This window comes from Rhamphochromis longiceps, linkage group LG23, assembly GCF_057381845.1.
Source record: "Rhamphochromis longiceps isolate RC_006_pf linkage group LG23, R_longiceps_female_GT1.1, whole genome shotgun sequence".
NCBI classification, from domain to species: domain Eukaryota; kingdom Metazoa; phylum Chordata; class Actinopteri; order Cichliformes; family Cichlidae; genus Rhamphochromis; species Rhamphochromis longiceps.
In genome coordinates, this window is record NC_140578.1 from 44,980,248 (window position 1) to 45,001,645 (window position 21,398).

At 43.4% G+C, this 21,398-nt stretch overlaps 1 protein-coding gene across 1 annotated transcript in view; it reads left to right on the plus strand.

Moving 5' to 3' along the window:
- Positions 1-21,398, plus strand: part of LOC146642816 (ribonuclease inhibitor-like) — a 191,849-nt gene that overhangs the window by 15,948 nt on the left and 154,503 nt on the right. Inside the window, exon 5 of the mRNA XM_085399324.1 lies at positions 16,863-17,036. Within this exon, the coding sequence (XP_085255450.1) occupies positions 16,863-17,036 (174 nt within the window). The remainder of the gene's footprint in view (positions 1-16,862; positions 17,037-21,398) is intronic.

The following is a 21,398-nucleotide window of genomic DNA, read 5'->3' on the forward strand; positions in this document are numbered from 1 at the left end:
GAACACAATGCGCTGTAAAAAACAAAAACATGCAAAATTGCACAAAAAAGATCAGCGAAACAGCGAGGCCGCCAAAGGTGAACTGTGTTACAGCGAGGGACCAGCGTATATGTGGTTGTTGGGACGATAAATGTCTTTGAGCTTGTGTCAGAAGACGAGCTGCAGCTTTCTGGACCAGCTGCAGTCTTGCCAGGCAGGTCCCACTAACTCCAACATATAAGGAGTTACAATAATCCAGCTGGGACGTCATGAAAACGTGGATCGCCCGTTCAAGGTTTTTAAAAGATAGAAATGATCTCACCTTAGATAAAAGCCTCAGTTTGAAGAAAGACCGCTGTACAACTGAGCTCAGCTGTTTTTCAAAGGTCACATTGCCGTCAAATATAAGCCCCAAATGTAATAATCAGAATCAGAATCGTGTTTATTGGCCAAGTATATGTGCAGACACATACAGGGAATTTGGTTCCGGTAGATGGTGGCTCTCAAGCACAGCAATGTAAAACACACACACACACACACACACACACACACACACACACACACACACACACACACACACACACACACACACACACACACACACACACACACACATGTCTATATATACACATTACACATACATACACAAAGCTGTGTAAACCAACTGTAAATAACGAATCTAAACGTATATACATAAAATACAGAAATGAATGAGGTGGAATGAATACTACAAAATGTACATAAGGTGCAGCTGCAGTCTGGCAGTGGGAGCAGTGTGACAGGTCAACGGTTAAGAAGGGAGATGGCGAGGGGAAAGAAACTGTTCCTGTGTCGGGTGGTCCTGGTCTGCAGGCTTCTGTACCGTCTGCCAGAGGGCAGCAGATCAAAAAGTCTGTGTGCAGGGTGTGAGGGGTCTGTGATGATTTTCCCTGCCCGTTTCCTGGTTCTTGAGAGGTACAGATCCTGGATGGAGGGCAGGGACGTGCCGATGATCCTTTCTGCTGCCCGTACAGTCCGCTGCAGTCTGCTCCTGTCCTGTTTAGTGGCTGCTCCATACCAGACTGTGATGGAGGAGCACAGGACAGACTCAATGACCGCAGTGTAGAACTGGATCAGCAGCTCCTGTGGAAGACTGTACTTCCCCAGTTGTCTCAGGAAGTACATCGTCTGCTGGGTCTTTTTGAGGATGGCGTTGATGTTGGTCTCCCACTTCAGGTCCTGGGAGATGGTTGTACCCAGGAACTTGAAGGTCTTCACAGTTGACACAGGGCTGTCTGATATGGTGAGAGGGAGCAGAGTTGAGGGATGTCTCCTGAAGTCCACTGTCATCTCTACAGTCTTAAGAGTGTTCAGCTCCAGATTGTGCTGACTGCACCAGAGTACCAGCCGCTCAACTTCTTGCCGGTATGCAGACTCATCACCATCTTGAATGAGGCCAATGACAGTGGTGTCATCTGCAAACTTTAGGAGTTTGACAGCCGAGTTCTTGGAGGTGCAGTCGTTAGTGAAGAGGCAGAACCGTAGTGGTGAGAGGACACATCCTTGAGGGGCACCAATACTGAGGGACCGGGTTTCAGAGGTGATCTCCCCCAGCCTCACTTGTTGCTTTCTGTCTGTCAGGAAGCTGGTGATCCACTGACAGGTAGCTGGTGACACGATGAGCTGGGAGAGTTTGGAGGAGAGAAGTTCAGGCACAATGGTGTTAAAAGCCGAACTAAAGTCCACAAACAGGACCCTGGCATAAGTTCCCGGGCGGTCAAGGTGTTACAGGATGTAATGCAGCCCCATGTTCACTGCATCATCCACCGACCTGTTTGCCCGGTAGGCAAACTGCAGAGGGTCCAGCTGGTGGCCTGTAATGTCTTTCAGATGGGCTAACACCAGTCGTTCGAAGGATTTCATGACCACAGACGTCAAGGCGACAGGTCTGTAGTCATTCAGTCCTGTGATGGTGGGTTTCTTGGGAACAGGGATGATGGTGGAGCGTTTGAAGCAGGAGGGAACTTCACACAGCTCCAGGGATCTGTTGAAGATGCGAGTAAAGATGGGAGCAAGCTGTTCAGCACAGGTTTTGAGGCAGGAGGGTGAGACGCCATCTGGTCCGGGGGCTTTCCTGGGCTTCTGTTGGCTCACATCCTGAGTGTGTATTCTGAGTTTCAGGGAGGAGGAAAGGGGGGTGAGAGGTGTGGTGGAGGTCGTTGAATCTGGATGCGATTTAATAAAAGAGCTGAACCAGTCTAATAGAGCGCCCTTGATGCCGCCATGCTCCAATGGTGAGATCAAAATGCTGTGGTCAAGGCACCGGTCAGATCCAAAAGCACAGCTGAGTCTCCTGATCAGTGGCTGATAAAAGATCATTAAGAACTTTTCAAAGTGCAGTTTCAGTGCTGTGAAGAGCTTTAAAACCAGACTGAAACCTTTACAACAGATTGCAGCTGAACAAATATAATCTTTTACAAAATCTTCGACAGGAAGGGAAGCTTTGAAATAGGCCTGAAGTTTGAGCGGACAGAGGATCCAGATCAGGTTTTTAGTACAGGCTGTACAACAGCATGTTTAAAACAGGCTGTACAACACCTGAACTAAGACTGCTGTTAAAAATCGCTAAGATGTCGGAACCAACAACCTTTAAAATCTTTTTAAACACGTGTTGGAACAACATCATTTGGACAAGATGATGTCTTTATAGCATCACATCGTTCCTCCACCTGATCAAACCACACAGGCTCAAACTGATCAAAAACAGCTGAGCAGGTGAATATTTTAGCCCCGGTGCGATCTCGGGCGAGAGTATCGATGATGGCCAAAGGGCAGCGTCCAGCTCTACGGCCGCTGAAGAGCAGACTCAACAGACGCGCGTGATGTGGATCCTACTGCTCTAAAACTGGAGCTTCTTCAATCCATTAAAGAGGACATTAGTACGCTGTTAAAAGAAGAAGTCAGAAATGCATTGAAAGAAGATTTTGACAATATAAGGGCTGACGTGCAAGGACTGAGAAATGAGATCGCTAACAGCATGGCGGCGACGTGCGGCGAAGTTGATGGAGTAAAGGTTACAGTGAAAGAAGCTGAGGATGGGCTGTCAATGTGGAGCGATGAGGTGACCACCCTGCAGTCTACAGTAGAGAGTATGAAGGAGGAGCTGTCTGACCTGAAGGATAAATGTGATGAAGGCAGGAAGCGAAGAGCTAACATCCACATCATAGGGATCCCAGAGGGCCTGGACTCGAGCTCCTCCACGGCCGTATCCGTGCTACTACGTGAAGTGCTGGGTATGGATAAAGACGTTATTGTCGACCGCTCACACAGGAGCCCTATCCTGAGAAAGCCAGCTGGTAACCCGCACGCCGTCATAGCCGAGCGTCACTACTACCAGGATTGTGTGGCTACGCCGTGCCAGGGCCCAAGCCCCGCTTGAGTTTAACGGACAACCTATTGCAATATTACGACTGGGCGATATGACCCAAAGTTCATATCTCGATATTCTTTAGCTGGATGGCGATATACGATATATATCTCGATATTTTTAAAGCCAGAAAGTTCGAACAAAAAGAGAGTTCTTAGTCAAAGCTGTGTCCCAAATCTCACACAGGCACATTTATTAACATACAGCGTAGATGTACATGAAACAATTACTCAGAAATAAATGATCAGCATTTATTAAATAATAATGCTCCATAAATAAAAGAAAACTGTTGTTTTTGTGCATAACAAAAAGCTCACAATCGTGCAGTCAAAATGTAAACCAACAGACGCTGAGCATAATAACAAGCAGCTGCTCTGTTCCCAGGTTCTACTGCGTGACTGACAGCCTGGAGTTTGAAACCCTCTTTGTAACCGTGTCTCTTACAGGTGCCATTTATGGTCCTTATACACACTCAATACAGTAATATTACGTTGAAGCAGAGTACGTATCACTCCGCGAGGCTCCTCGTAGCTGTAATGCTCCAACAATCCATCAAGCGGTGCGGCCTCGTAGCTGAGCAAAGTCGTACCAAAACATCTTTTGAAAGGTTTCTGAGCGCCGTGTAGCACATAAAATCGGTTCGAGGTCAGTAAGCACAACCAGAATTCATCCATAAGCCGCACTGTCGATTTATGAGAAAATTACAGGATTTTAAGTGCAGAAAATATAGTTTATGGTTTTCCTTTGATCTTAGCAAATATCTACGCCTCTAATTGGGACGATCACAGATTTTTCACTAATGTCTTTGCGCGGCTCCCCAATATGTCATCACACAATATCATCTTTGAGGGAGACCTAAACTGCTCATTATCTGCTATGGACCACAGTTCACACAAAAGTACACTTAGTCCAAAGTCAGCATGCGTCATTCAGAGCTTTCTTGATAATTATGGGCTGGCTGATGTATGGAGATTTCATAATCCTGCTTCACATCAATACTCTTTTTTTCTAATGTCCATAAAACATATATTTGTATAGAAAAACGTCTCCCTTTAGTTACAGAATGTGATTATAAGACACTGGTGATTTCTCCTCTTGTTTTTTCAATGTGTATTCCTGATGCCTGCTCCAACTATCAGCCATGGAGATTCAACTCAGTGTTGTTAGCAGATGAAGAGTTTGTCAGTTACAAAAGGTCTCAAAGACATTTTTTTTCTATCAATCAGACCCCAGAGATGTCATCATCAGTCATTTGGGAATCTCTAAAAGCATCTGAGAGGCCAAATAATTTCATTTTGTGCCAAACAAAGTGCAACACTGAAAGAACATCATCCATAAATATTGAGTAAGAACTGGACTCTCATACAGCGAGACTCAAATGCCTTTAAACATCAGCTTATCCTGCTGATCCAAGTCCAACACTGAGTTTGTAAAAACATGTTTGTCAATCATTTTGTTTGGTTTCTGAGGAAAAAGATTCAATAAGTTGCTGCTAATACACAACATTTCATCATATTTCCTCATAACCCTCTTTTGTCTGACCATTTGATCCCATTTGAATTTGCAATAAAGGATCCACAGAGTTTGGTGACAATAATGACAGTAGATGTTTGTGTGAAAGTGCTGGAAGCAAATGAGTGTGTGATGTTCTTTCAGTGTTGCACTTTGTAGACGCTCCCTGAGCACTGGTCTCACAGCCAGCTGCACATAGAGACCAGTGTTGTTAGTCCAGGTCAGAAGATGACTTGTTGGAATGAAAATGAGCTTGTAGTTTGTCTGCTTTAATAATGTGACTGGAAAAAGGTGTTGGACTTCAAATATGTCCATTTCTGTCACACTTCACCTTTAAAAGTGAAGCCATGTGGTTCCTGGAAGGAAAAACACGACTTTTTCAAGTCTTTGTCCTGTTTTTATGAGAAATGTACGACTTTAATGTGAAACATTCAGAGTTTTTTCTCTTGTTGTGTTTGTTTGAAGCTGCTTCCTGTTGGCTTCAGCTGTTTGGAGTTTCCATTTTCTAAACTTCTACATTCTGAACCTTCTTCAGCTCTGAACAGATGATGAAACACTGAATGATTTCAAGCACTTTGTCTAATAAACTTACATCTTTCATTCTTTATACAGATTGAGGAGCTGTGGTTTGTCAGAGATCAGCTGTGATTATCTGGCAGCAGCACTGAAGTCCAACCCCTCCCATCTGAGACAGCTGGACCTGTGGGGAAACAACCTGCAGGATCCAGGAGTGAAGCATCTGTGTGGTTTCCTGGAGAGTCCAGGATGTAAACTTGAAACTCTGAGGTCAGTCAGCATGTTTTAGTTGTGCTGAGATGAATATGATGTGAAAGTTGTGCTGACACTAAACTGCAGACATCAGGCTGATATTATACTGATCCACACTGAGGATCTTCATGGTAAAGTCTGTTTTCTTCTTCTCTGGTTTAGTCCATTGACTGCAGCAGAACAATGTTCACATTTCAAACAGTGATACTCAACGTATGGCCCGCGGCCCACACGCGGCCTGCCCACCTTTCCTGATTCAGAGAGAGGGGACCCTGATTAACTGTGTAGCTTCTTCCTCACAGTTCTAAGTATCAGACACAACAATGAATAATCCACAGCTGACTGTCTTTAGCAGGTCAAAGGTCACGGCACACAGCAGACAGTCAGAAATATTCTAACTCTGATCATTTATCAGTTGTGACACTGTGAGACTTGATCAGAGGTGTGATCATCACAGCAGAGGCCTTTGTGTCAAAGTCACTGAGGATCAAACAGAAACACATGAAGCAGATTTTCCTCTTCTGGCTTTTTATAGCAGATAACCTTCAAAATATTCTGCAGTCGATCAAAAACTGAAGCAAACCATGAAGCAACATGTGAACATGAGCTGATGCTGCTGAAGTGAAGCAAAGTTACAGAGGTTTGATTACAGACACAGCTGAGAGTTTGTAATCTGTCATCATTTTAAAAAGTTTCCATGGAACAGCAGAAATGAGGCTTTACTGTCAGAGGCCGACAGCACTGAACACAACAGCAGACTGGTGGCTAATAAACAGTGAATGATGCAGAAACAGATGTTTGAAGCTGTTCTTGGAGTACACTGAGAGAGAGAGAGCTGTGCAGGCAGGAACAGCCAAAGTCAGAGAGAATTCATGAGCATATTGATCAAACGTGAAGCAGAGTTTGGATCTTCTTTTGCTGCTGCTTCACTCAGTTTTGGTTGGAGACAGATGAAACCTGCAGCTTCAGGATCTGTGAGCTGTCCACTTTCAGCCCCGACGGCGTGTCCGTGTACGTGCCGTCGAGTGAACGATCCACGCTGTGTTTCCATCTTTGTGTGTTTAGCTGCTCTCATTTACTGTTTTATCTGTTTGCTGCTTGTTGAAATAGTTTGTGAGCTTTAACCTGAGATTCTGGCAAAATACATTTATATTAAACATCGATTCAGGATTGAATGAATCAACATCGTTTTATTCAAATTAAAACCATTTAAATGGGAACATGAATTTTTTACAGCCGCCTCTAATGCTGGGTAATGTCAGCTGGTCCATGTGCAGCTGGCTGTGAGGCTCAGGGAGCGTCTACAAAGTGCAACACTGAAAGAACATCATCCATAAATATTGAGTAAGAACTGGACTCTCATACAGCGAGACTCAAATGCCTTTAAACATCAGCTTATCCTGCTGATCCAAGTCCAACACTGAGTTTGTAAAAAGATGTTTGTCAATCATTTTGTTTGGTTTCTGAGGAAAATGATTCAATAAGTTGCTGCTAATACACAACATTTCATCATATTTCCTCATAACCCTCTTTTGTCTGACCATTTGATCCCATTTGAATTTGCAATAAAGGATCCACAGAGTTTGGTGACAATAATGACAGTAGATGTTTGTGTGAAAGTGCTGGAAGCAAATGAGTGTGTGATGTTCTTTCAGTGTTGCACTTTGTAGACGCTCCCTGAGCACTGGTCTCACAGCCAGCTGCACATAGAGACCAGTGTTGTTAGTCCAGGTCAGAAGATGACTTGTTGCAATGAAAATGAGCTTGTAGTTTGTCTGCTTTAATAATGTGACTGGAAAAAGGTGTTGGACTTCAAATATGTCCATTTCTGTCACACTTCACCTTTAAAAGTGAAGCCATGTGGTTCCTGGAAGGAAAAACACGACTTTTTCAAGTCTTTGTCCTGTTTTTATGAGAAATGTACGACTTTAATGTTCTTTTTTTTTTATACTCAATTTTTATTATAATTTACAACATTGCAACTTGTACTTGTCGATGTTCACAAGTAGGACAGTTACAGGAACTGCAATGCAGAAATGTAGATTAAAATAAGAACTGCAATTAGGAAGCACAAAACAAAACCCAAGCAAAACAAAACCCAAACAAACAAACAAACAGACAACAACATAACAAAAAGAAAACAAAACAAAAACTTTATGTAATATTAAATAACATGTGACAAACTTAGCCGTAAATGGACAAAACGAAACAGACCTATGCTAAATTATTGAAACAGTAAAGCATGTATGGGTCGCCAACGCTCAGTAAACTATTCTCTCTGAATCCGCAGAGCAGATGTTATTTCCTCCATCTGGTAAATTTCTCTTGCTTTATCAATCCACATATTATATGAAGGTGGGTCAAGATTCAGCAATTTAATAGTGATACACTTTAGTGCTGCTGTAAGCAAGATTCTTAAGAGATACGTTTTATTGTTTTTCCCGCAAAACCCTTTGGTAAGACTCCTAAAATGGCTAACTGTTGGTCTTTTGTTAATGGTTGTTGGAAAACTGTACTGAGGACTTTAAATATGTCATTCCAAAGTGAGCAGATTTTTGGGCATGACCAGAATATATGTGAGTGGGTTCCTAAAGAAGTACCACAATTTCGCCAGCAGGTGTCAGGATTTGTAGGCTTCATTTTGGCAATTATCTCTGGGGTTCTAAAATATCTCATGACCACCTTCTATTTAAATTCTCTCCACAGCCCAGAATTAGTCACCAGATGGGCTTCACCGAACACCTCTTCCCAGGTGTCCTCTGAGATTTGAGTGCCAGTCTCAGCTTCCCACCTTGCCTTAATATCCAAAGTTGCATTTGTATTGAAACTCATAAATGTGTTATAAAAATGACTGATTAATTTTGGGGAGGAATTACTTTGAAATATTTTTAGAAATATTTCCTCAATGGGTGAGGGCTCCAAAACTTGCCTCCATTCTTTATGTTTTGTCAAAAAGCTTCTTAGCTGCAGAAATCTAAAAAAGTCAGAAGAAGGAAGCCGAAACTGACCTCAACTGTTCAAATGAGCTCAGGTGCCCATTCCTCACAACATGACAAAGTTGATGAAGCCCGCTATGTGACCATGCTCTGAAGCCAGAGTCTTCCACAATAGGAGAAAAACCCTGCAGGGAGGAGAGGCTTGATAACATTGAAATTTCTTTCGGAAGACCAAATGATTGTTTGATTCTACGCCAAATCTTTAGTGTGACCCTCGTCCGTTCCCCCATATGCACATTTTTAATTGAAATGTTAGAACAAAGCAGGGATTCCAATGATCTTTCGCACATTGTCTTCTCAATGTTTAGCCACTGAGTTTCAGACAAATCCCGCACCCATACAGTCAGGGGTCTCATCTGAGCTGCCCAGAAATAATATTTCAGGTTTGGAACAGCCAATCCCCCCTGCAGTTTTGACAGTTTTAATGTTTGGAACTTGATCATCCCTCATGTGTATTTAGTCTCTGTGTTTCATGTCTCTGTGTCGCATCGTCTGTGTTCCCACCCTCCATATTTTCATGCCCAGTCTTTTGTATTCTTAGCCATAGCTTTCCGTGTCTTCATGATTTATTATAGTATTAGTTCCCCAGTTTAGTTCTCTTCACTGTGATTCTGCCTACAATTTTTTTGTAGTTTATTGCACTTTTTTGCAATTAATGTAGTTACTATGGACTTAATGCATACATATTATTAAAATATGGGCTATAACAGTTGTATAGCAACTTGAAATGCTCCCACAAATGGCACTACAACATGTAAAAAAATAATATAAGCTCTGGCGGACTTGGTTCTATAGTAGGTCTTAAAGGGTTAAATAAATATCGTCAAATAATCGAGATTTCAATTTCAGTGAAAATAATCGTGATTATCATTTTTGTCATAATCGAGCAGCCCTACTTTTGTTTAATGAATCTGAAATTGCCCTCAATTTTCCCTCAATTTTCTCGTTTATTAAACTATTAAGCTCAGTACGTAACATTTTAAGATCGGAAAGCAAATTGGCTGTCCGTGCTTTTTTGTGTTGTTGCTCTAGGTGTTTAATTTTGGCCTCCAATTCACACCGCCTAGCCTCTTTTCTTTTCTTCCTGTCACTTGCAAATGATATTATGCGACCTCTAATGTATGCCTTGGCGCAATCCCAGAGAGTTAAAGGCGATATCTCCGGAGTTGTGTTCAACTGCAAGTAAGTATTTAGTTCAGTATGTATGAACTCACAAAACTGGCTGTCATTTAGGAGTGAGGCATTTAGTCGCCAGACTTTAATGTTCTTGATGCTCCTGTACCATCTCTGTGTCATCCTCCTCGCTCCCTCTTTGCACTCAGGCTTTGTGCATCATTAACACTCACATGAGGAAAACCAAAGTTTTACTGGGCAGAAGATGATCATCAGTGACGCTGTCTTTAAAATACTCTTGTTAGAAATGTTCGACTTTAATGTGAAACATTCAGAGTTTTTTCTCTTGTTGTGTTTGTTTGAAGCTGCTTCCTGTTGGCTTCAGCTGTTTGGAGTTTCCATTTTCTAAACTTCTACATTCTGAACCTTCTTCAGCTCTGAACAGATGATGAAACACTGAATGATTTCAAGCACTTTGTCTAATAAACTTACATCTTTCATTCTTTATACAGATTGGAGAGCTGTGGTTTGTCAGATATTGGCCTTGAATATCTGGCAGCAGCACTGAAGTCCAACCCCTCGTATCCCACAGAGGTGGACCTGAGTGGAACCTACAGCAACCTGAAGGATACAGGAGTGAAGCATCTGTGTGGTTTTCGGGAGAATCCACGATGTCGATTTGAAACTCTGAGGTCAGTCAGCATGTTTTAGTTGTGCTGAGATGAATATGATGTGAAAGTTGTGCTGACACTAAACTGCAGACATCAGGCTGATATTATACTGATCCACACTGAGGATCTTCATGGTAAAGTCTGTTTTCTTCTTCTCTGGTTTAGTCCATTGACTGCAGCAGAACAATGTTCACATTTCAAACAGTGATACTCAACGTATGGCCCGCGGCCCACACGCGGCCTGCCCACCTTTCCTGATTCAGAGAGAGGGGACCCTGATTAACTGTGTAGCTTCTTCCTCACAGTTCTAAGTATCAGACACAACAATGAATAATCCACAGCTGACTGTCTTTAGCAGGTCAAAGGTCACGGCACACAGCACTCTGTGAAACAGTTTGGAGCAGGAATTCTTGCACTTCTACAAACTGACACTGCTGCACGGCATGCTGGGTAATGCTAGCTGCTCAGGTATGGGTGTGGTAACGGCTGTGAGACTCTGTGGCTGCAGAACACTGAGGAAGAGAAAAGAGAAGTGGAGGATGAAGAAAAGAGTTGGAGATGAAGCAGAAGTTTAGCTCCAGAGAGGAGATGTTTCTGTGTGGGCGGGTGATAGGTTTGTAGCTTGAACCTATTCGCTGGAACGTTGAAGACAATATAATTACACAGCAAGCAAGACCCGAAGTAGGCAAAGTTCTTCTTGTTACTCATTCAATTCAATTCAATTTTATTTATATAGCGCCAAATCACAACAAAAGTCGTCTCAAGGCGCTTCATAGATACAGAGAAAAACCCAACAATCATATGACCCCCTATGAGCAAGCACTTTGGCGACAGTGGGAAGGAAAAACTCCCTTTTTACAGGAAGAAACCTCCGGCAGAACCAGGCTCAGGGAGGGGCGGCCATCTGCTGGTTGGGGTGAGAGAAGGAAGACAGGATCAAGACATGCTGTGGAAGAGAGACAGAGGTTAATAACAGATATGATTCAATGCAGAGAGGTCTGTTAACACATAGTGAATGAGAAAGGTGACTGGAAAGGAAAAACTCAATGCATCATGGGAATCCCCCGGCAGCCTACGTCTATTGCAGCATAACTAAGGGAGGATTCAGGGTCACCTGGTCCAGCCCTAACTATATGCTTTAGCAAAAAGGAAAGTTTTAAGCCTAATCTTAAAAGTAGAGATAGTGTCTGTCTCCTGAATCCAAACTGGAAGCTGGTTCCACAGAAGAGGGGCCTGAAAACTGAAGGCTCTGCCTCCCATTCTACTTTTAAATACTCTAGGAACAACAAGTAGGCCTGCAGAGCGAGAGCGAAGTGCTCTAATAGGGTGATATGGTACTACAAGGTCATTAAGATAAGATGGGGCCTGATTATTTAAGACCTTGTATGTGAGGAGCAGGATTTTGAATTCAATTCTGGATTCAACAGGAAGCCAATGAAGGGAAGCCAAAACAGGAGAAATCTGCTCTCTCTTTCTAGTCCCTGTCAGGACTCTTGCTGCAGCATTTTGGATTAGCTGAAGGTTTTCAGGGAGTTTTTTGGACATCCTGATAATAATGAATTACAGTCGTCCAGCCTGGAAGTAATAAATGCATGAACTAGTTTTTCAGCGTCACTCTGAGACAGGATATTTCTAATTTTAGAGATGTTGCACAAATGGAAGAAAGCAGTCTTACATATTTGTTTAATATGTGCGTTGAAGGACATGTCCTGGTCAAAAATGACTCCAAGGTTCCTCACAGCGTTACTGGAGGCCAAGGTAATGCCATCCAGAGTAAGAATCTGCTTAGAGACCATATTTCTAAGCTTTTCAGGGCCGAGTACAATAACCTCAGTTTGATCTGAATTAAGAAGCAGAAAGTTATGCATGAGGGAGACCTGCCTGGAGCCAAGTGTCGTTCCCCATTGCACTCCTTTTATTGTGGTTACATGAATATGCATAGGGTCATTAACATATGACGTCTACATAGGTATACATGTGAACAAAAAATACTGTGTGTGTGTGTGTGTGTGTGTGTGTGTGTGTGTGTGTGGGGGGTCAGAGTGTGACCCCATAAATGACTTCCCTAAACCTGCTGGTCTGGAAGTTCAACAGTTCATCTAAACAAAAGGCACTTAGCCTAAAACAGATATAGATACGTTTATCCTGCCATAAAACAATAAAACAAGGTACGACCTCTTCCCATGCTCCCAGGATGCAGGTGTGCATTCCAGTGTGGAATACACACCAAGCCTTTGCAGCCTGCTAAAGATCACACATCCTATCAGTACACAATTTATTATACACCTCTAAGAATATATGGTTAAATATTTCTAAGCATAAATGACAATCAACAATACAAAACCTAACAGCGGGGCTCAGGCAGCTCCGCCCACACAGTGACAGTGAAGCAGGTGAAGAGCAATAAATGAAGACAGCAGACAGGATTTGATAAGCTGATGTACAAACATGTAGAAATGGGCCCATACAGACTGAAGCGTGTCTCCTTTGCATCTTCCATATTTGATACTGAGAGTTTCCAGAAGAGCAAACATCAAACACGCCTCCAAACATGTGACGAGTCAGACTGACATCATTTCTACAGAGAACAGTGTGAGCTCTCAGCAGGTCACTTCAATAAGAAGGACAAAGTGCAGCAGGAATGACTAAACCCACTAACAGTCTGATATCCCCGTGTTCCTGTTGTTCTACAGCGTCATCATTAATGCTGCTCCACCACCATCACTGCAGCTGACCAATCAGCTTCTGTCACGTCATGTGACGCTCTGTGACTCAGACTGGAGAAATGCTAAATGGCTAACCTGAAGCTAACCTGAGAAACAGTCAAAGTACTGATGATTCCTACAAAGTGTGTGTGTTCAGTATGAGATGAGTGTGAATGAAACCATGGAGGAGCGGGCCGTGGCTGCTCTCACACACGTTTGCTGCAGGGGCGGATCTACAGAAATGTTCATAGGGGGCAAAATCAAAGCCATTATTGTTGACACATATGCAGCTGTTACATCCTGTAATATGCATTAAATATGGTTCAAATACATTAAATGCATTAAATATGCATGTTTCATATAAATACAGTCTACAACGGTGTTTCCTTCAGCCCACATAAGGAAACAGTTGAGTCAGATAAAGACAGAAGGCCTTTTCCACGTCCCTCTGCTCAGTGTTAAAGTGCTGATGATGTTCAAGCTCAGGCAGCAGGAGGGATTTCTAAGCATCCTTCACTGATCCACAACAAAGGTCCAGAGTTTGATCCCTCCTAGTAGGACAGGAAACATACTGATAAGAGTTTCAAAGTGTCTTTGTAAGCAGACATGATTGAAATGAGCCAGTCTGAGTTTGGTTCCTGCAGTTTGTGCTTCATAAACAGAGCTGAAGCAGAGGCAGCGTGTGCCTGCAGGTGAATGTACACTGCTGTTATAAGAGCTGTGGAAACTCAGGTCAAAAGGACGTAACCACACTGCTGACAGTTCCAGGACAGTCACAGAGTTACAGCATCATTTGTGACCATAAAGACAGAAAGCTCATCCAAATCCTGGGATTAAAAGTCTGTCCTGGTGGTGTCCAGTCAAACACGTCTCTGTGAAAGCCTCAATCCAACAGGCCCCAAAGTCCTTCTGCTCATTTCCTCGCCGGGTTCTTGATGCTCCTGTACCATCTCTCTGTCATCCTCCTCGCTCCCTCTTTGCACTCACAGTCTTTGTGCATCATTAACACTCACATGTGGAAAACCAAAGTTTTACTGGGCAGAAGATGATCATCAGTGACGCTGTCTTTAAAATACTCTTGTTAGAAATGTACGACTTTAATGTGAAACATTCAGAGTTTTTTCTCTTGTTGTGTTTGTTTGAAGCTGCTTCCTGTTGGCTTCAGCTGTTTGGAGTTTCCATTTTCTAAACTTCTACATTCTGTTTCTTGTTTTTGTTTTTCTATTGTGGACTGCTGTCCCCCACAATGGAGCTCAGAGTTTTAGGGACAATGGTGTTCTTTATCACATTTTTCACGGCATCTGTGTCCGGAGAGTGAGTGGAGGTCCGACCTCCCATTGTTTACAGCAGGGATCAGCTGTTTGCCCTCAGGGCCTCCGCTGCCCTGCCTACCGCCCTGCGAGCCAACATCCCCTGTGAGGAGGAAGAGACACGGTTCTCGGGCCGGGATCGGGTGTCGCAGTAAAGTTAGGAGGTACCGGCCAGTGATTCCATTTGTTATTACGGGGAATGTGAGATCGCTCCCCAATAAAGTAGCAATGATTGTTTTATAATAGAAAAGCTGTTTTTATATGTTGTTTTTGTTGTTGGTTAGGAAAAACAGATATAATGTATCTTATCACTCATTTACCACAAGGAGAAAAATAAATAAATAATACTGCTACTATACGATCACAGGTTTGGTTTCAGCTAGAACTTTTAAAAGAAAGACTTTGTTGATGTTGTGTTGTATAAATATATCTTAGTAATTTGTTAAGTGTTATGTTTAGAAAGAAAAAGGAAAAAAACTCCCAAGCTGGTGAACTGAATGTTGCAGTTGCTTTGCACACTGTTAATGAAGACTGTGTGCTGTGTTCTTTGTACCAGTTGCCAGAATAAAGAGGGAGCCCAGAGTAAGGGCAAGTCCAGCGTTGCAGTGCCATCCTTTCTACATGGGCATATCATACCACTTGCAAAATAGACTCACAGAACAGTAACAGCTACATTGTGTTTTGAGATGTAAGAGATTTGAGATGTTGTGTAGTTAGTGTGTAGTGTAGTCAATAGTTTTGTTGTGTGTGTCAGAACAATGAGGCGACTGCTGAATGTTACAGGTGTTACAGCAGTGATACATCTGCTGCTGTCAGGCCTGCAGGTATCAGGCTGTTGTTCTCCTTAATCTCATAGTGGACAGAAATTATTTTTGGAGTGGCACAAATAATTTGTGTGGCATCAGATTTGATGCAGAACAGCTGATTGTTCTGTAAATAGTTTGAAATGTTTGTTTTTAGGTAAACAGCTGCAAAAAACTTTGTTGTTTGCAAAACTCAGTAACTTTTTTTAAAGAACTATATAATTAATTGCCCAACATTGGTCTTTATTTACTGTATTTTGCAGACAGAGTTACAGACTCTCTCCCAGACCACAGACTCATAATACAGGTCAGAGCTTTAGATAAAAAAAAAAAAAAGAAAAAAGAAAGTTGTGTTTTCAAATTCGGAGTCCAAGTTATTTTTACTTCCAATAGTATTAAGATACTACACAGGTCATGAACAAGATTTTTTTTTATTTTCATTGTAAGTGGGCTAAAGCAGTTAATTGAAAGTAGTCTAAAATAAATGTAAATGCTGTAATTTGATTATTTTAATAAACCATGTAACTTGGATGGATTCGATGCTGGCGTGACCACAGTGCACACGTCTGCTGTCGCTCACAGTGGTCCAAAGGACCGCTCAGGGGGTTTGTGTGTTCGCTCAGACACATGAAAAATTAGAGGGAACATTGGTCGGACATGCTGTGGTTGACTTGTTAAATAGTCCGTAATCCAACCTAGCAGTGGGACATCCACCTGCATTTCCGTGAGCTTATTCCCCAGCAGTGATGGTCTGATTGTGTTAAAAGCACAAGTCAAAGAACATGACCCTCACAGTGCTCCCAACAATGTCCAGATGAGAATAAGCCTGGTCCAGCAGGTAGATGATGGCATCCTCCACGCCGATACGGGGTTGATAAGCAAACTGTAGGGGGTCCAGCCAGGGCTCCACGAGCAGACGCAGATGTTTCAAGATGAGTCTCTCTAGCGTCTTCATGACATGTGAGGTCAGAGCCACTGGCCTGTAGTCACCGAGGGTCGACGGGTTGATCTTTTTAGGGAAAGGAACCAGGCAGGATGTCTTCCAGAGTGATGGGACTCTCTGCATTTCCAGACTCATGTTGAAGATCTGTTGTAGAACTCCAGACAGCTGGGAAGCACATCACCTGAGGGTCCTGGGACTGACACCGTCAGGGCCAGCAGCTTTTCTGGAGTGGAGTCTGCCCAATTCTCTTTTGATGTCATCTGCTGAGAGGGACAGGGTGGAGGGGGCAGGAGAGGGGGGAGGAGAAAGGAGAAGATGGGAAGAGCTGGGTGTGGAGACAGGAGACGCAGAACAGTCAAACCTATTGAAGTGCAGATTTAGGTTGTTAGCACTTTCGACATCCCCATCCATCCCAACACCTCTCTTTTGTCTCAGGCCAGTGATGGCCCGCATCCCATTCCACACCTCCCTGTTGTATATGTGTCTTTCTGGCTGCTGTTACAACCAGATTTCCCCTTGTGGGAAAATTATAGGATTATTCTATTCTATTCTATTCTATTCTGAGCCTTCTTCAGCTCTGAACAGATGATGAAACACTGAATGATTTCAAGCTCACACTTTGTCTAATAAACTTACATCTTTCATTCTTTATACAGATTGAAGAACTGTGATTTGTCAGAGATCAGCTGTGATTATCTGGAAGCAGTGCTGAAGCTCAACCCTTTGTATCCCAGAGAGGTGGACCTGAGCTCCAACAAGCTGCAGGATTCAGGAGTGAAGCAGCTGTGTGTTCTTCTGGGGAATCCACAACATCAAATTGAAACTCTGAGGTCAGTCTCCACGTTTTAGTTGTGCTGACACTGTCGATCTGTGGAACTAAAACCTTTATACAGGAAGTCTGGTTCAGCTCTTTGTAGACCTTCTAATCTCTGATGCTCTGAGTCTCACTCAGTAGATGATGCAGAGTTGTGAAGCCGATGTGGGTGAGGACACTCGCCCAGCTCTAACTACTTTGACGTCCAGGCGGCTTCCCTGCTTGTCCTGATACAAACAAACCTGAGTAACCTTGCAGGTCAGATCTCATCAGTCACACCTGTTATGGCAGCTCTCCTCTAGATTGTAGTTCTTGTTAACCTGGGATGGTTTTAGAAGCCTGGACCACAGACTGCAAGGGAAGATATTACTGGGAAAGGCCAAAGCAACCTATTACACTCATTAAACACTAACATAGATGAATACTCAGATTTAAACCTTTATTGTTTCACAAAGGGTTAAAAAGGGAATGCCCACAGTTTAGACTGCAGCAGATTTTATTAAAGCAGTTTGACAGGAGCAAAGCAAAAACACAAAGAATAAGTGTTTCACATATTAATACATATAACATAATAATAAAAGAAAAGCAAAATAATGATGAAAAAGAATGAAAAAGTTGTCCAGAGCAGCAGGATGTCTGAGGTCTGCAGAAACACAAAAACACAGCAGCTAAAAATAGTTGTTGAAAGAAAACGAGGTGGGAGCTGCTGATTCCTGAGTTTTGATACTGGATTAGCTTCAGTAGTTATTCCCATCACTGCTGTAGGAGCTACATTTAGTCACAGCTGATTGTCTTCTTTGACCAATCAGAAGACTACTGTTGTAAAAACAAGCAGACAAAGAACCAATGGGAGTGAAGAACAGGATGAAGAGCTCGTGTTATGGAGGCAAAGCAATAATCAGCAGACTGTAGCAGTTTCTATCTGGATGAAAGTAGAAGGAGCTCAGCGGAGCTCAGTCCCATATCTTTGGTTAGAAACAACATCAGTGATTTCCTGCTGCTCGAGATGATTCCAGCAGCTCTCATTACAGCAGCTGATGAGAGAAACAGCTGATGGCTCACAGCTCGTGCACTGTTGGATCTCCAGATGTTCACGTGGCTGAAGTCTGTGAAGAAACTGTGGTCCACGTAGTTCACACGGCCTCAGATTGGACCGAGCTTCCTGGATCACTGCAGCATCCTCAGCTGGTACATGGACGTCTCTGCTCCTCAGTCTTGGAGCCCCTGCAGGTCCGTCCACACCACCGGGGTCTTCTCACTCACCTTTCCTTTGTCCTCGTCCTTCATCGGCCGTGCTGTGTCTTTGTTCCTGCGGTGTTGTTCCCACGATGCAGCGCTGATGTTCCCTCCTTGAATGCACAACAAGTACGGTGCTGGTCTTTCTCGGGTGGAGCAGAGACAGATTGAAGTCTTTCAGGCTTTAGTGCCGACTTCCCTGACAGAGGCTGGACTCCATGGTCTGCACAGGAGGCTTCTACACTGTGTGGAGGTGACTCCTGGACTCGAAGACAGGCTGCAGGTACATGTGTGATGAAGAGGACCTACAGCAGTGTGATGGAGCTGCAGGTCTGAAGGAAGTCCTGCTGTCCTGTCCCACCCTCATCTTTGCTTCCTCTGTCTTCTCTGGACTTGTCCTCCTGTTTCAGAAACAGCACTGCTTCATGCCGAGGGTGGACGGGAGCATTGGCTCCGATTCTTTTGCCATCCACCACAAGGAGACACTGATGCTGACCTCCTGATTCATCTGCATGTGTTCTGCTTCACACTGCTCACCTCCACCAAAGACTTCACAAACATCTTCTTTCTTTGAGTCCAGTTTGTCCCACAAACACTTCCAAATCTCCTCCTCTGAGATTCTGCAGCTTCTTGCAGTGTGACTCAGCTGACTTCTGACAGACCACAGACTGGCACAGCATCCACATGTGTCTCCTTTCAAACAGGCTCTTGATGTTTCCTCCCACATCATTCTGGCCTCTCAGTCTCCTTTGTTCTCCAGCTCTGTAGCTCCAGCTGGTGAAGCTTCAGTTTTCCATGTTGGTAACAGTAAACTACAGCCTCTGCTGTCAGCTGGGTAACTAAACAGAGCTGCAGCACGTCTCTGCGGTGGTGCTACATCCAGCCTGCAGACGGCCGTCTCATGAGCTTCTCATGCTCTTCTCATGCTCAAAGAAGTTTAACAGGAAGGACGACTCGTCCATCAGGTGTCCAGCTGTCCGTGACCGTGTCCACAGCAGAGTGTGACCGAGGCTTCATGCTAACACGCACACATGAAGCTAATACCACCACGAGCAGCTGCTCAGTGGATTTGGAGGACAAATGTCTGCAGCTTCTCACAGGCAGTATGCAGAATGTGGATCTCCACAAAGACTGTGGAGAGCTCGTCCCACACTCTAAATCCACACTTGTCTGCACAAAACTTGTCACACGTTCCCGTCACAAGTGTCTTCTAAGTGAAGCTACCAGGTTCAGGTCCAGCTTGTTTATCTGGAGCTGCAGTAGATGATCCATCCTCACAAAGCAACACAGCAGATATGCAAACGCACAACACAACCAAAGGATTCTCTCTGCATGTCTGTGGCTGATGCTGCTGGAACGAAGCTGTTTGAAACCTTGTTGTTCTGCACTTTGGGACCAGAAGAGGAAACTGAAGCTCTGTGCAGAGGGTTCAATGGAAGCAGCCAAGCGCTGTAAGTGTCTGCTGTACAGGGATGCTGGTTCAGCTGTGGCTCAGTTTCACAGTGTGACTCAATAAAAGCAGCAGGAAATCAAAGCTTGATGCTTTCATCAGTGTGGAAATAAGAAAGTTTCCTGTGACAGACGCTGGAGCTCTTTCACTCTCAGCTTCACAGTTTCAGCTTCAAACTTCTTCCAACATGTTTCTAACACGGCCACATTCCACCTTAATGGAGCTGATATCTTGTGCATCAGCACATTTTCTAAAGGCAGCGATCACATCTTTAGTTTTGGATGTTTAACTGCAGATTGTTTATGTGTTTATAGCACATTAATTACAGCAGCAGTGTTGACCACAGTGCTGTACAAGCATCCAAAATAACTATTAAAATAACTCCTAATATTAATATCACACATCAAATATCAAATAACTCTCATGCTGTATTAAAAGCCAGTGAATACAAATGTGTTTTCAGAGCAGATTTACAGAGACTGACAGCAGGAGCTGGGGCTGTTCGATAGAACGATGTATATATGATGACCATATGAAAACGTCTATGGTTTCATATCACACTCTTTGTTTCCTGCTTATGTGTTTGTGTTTTCCAGATAAAGCTTTCAAAATAAATCTGAAGATCCTGTTGAGAGTTTTCAAAATAAACACAATACAGTACTGCGGTCGCTGGTTTATCGAGTTACGTTCTAAAAATAAGTCTCAGAATGAAGTAGCAGCTTTATGTTTTACAAGTATTATAGAAGTTTTAAGGCAGTTAAACCCTCACTGCACACTTTCTACACTTTTCTCAGACAGGCGTGAACATTTTCACACTTTTCTCTCTTGTTTAAACAAGGTTCATAGAAAACTTTTTCATAGAAAAATAAGTTCATTATTAAAGAATGAAAGCAAAGTGTTTCTGAAATGTGTCAAATCAGCCTTTGCTGGCATTAAATGAGCTTGGTTCTGTGTGAGGAGCACTCGTCCATGGCCTGGGCTCCTCGCTGTCAGGTAAAGTTTCATAAAGCTTTTGAGTTTTTCTGCAGATAATGTTGGTGTCCAGCACGATGTTCTTTTTCCTGCAGTCACTGAGCCACAAAGCCAAAGCTGACTCCATCCTTACGATGTTCTTGTTGTGGACAGTTACAACCTTTTTGCCTCCTTGTTGAAACTATGATGGTCAGCATCTTCCTCTGCCTTTGGCTGCTACCACAGGTGCAAAACGTCTCGTCATCATTGTTGTTTGTTGGGGACAAAACGTGCAAACATACAGTGCAGCACTGCAGAGTCACACTGCTGTAAATTTGAACACATTCTGTACTGTACAGCAGACACGGCACGAGATTGACTGACGATGGTCTACAGCCAATCAGGACGCAGAACACAATGCGCTGTACATAACAAAAGCATGCAAAATTGCACAAAAAAGATCAGCGAAACAGCGAGGCCGCCAAAGGTGAACTGTGTTACAGCGAGGGACCAGCGTATATATGGTTTTTGGGACGATAAATGTCTTTGAGCTTGTGTCAGAAGACGAGCTGCAGCTTTCTGGACCAGCTGCAGTCTTGCCAGGCAGGTCCCACTAACTCCAACATATAAGGAGTTACAATAATCCAGCTGGGACGTCATGAAAACGTGGATCGCCCGTTCAAGGTTTTTAAAAGATATAAATGATCTCACCTTAGATAAAAGCCTCAGTTTGAAGAAAGA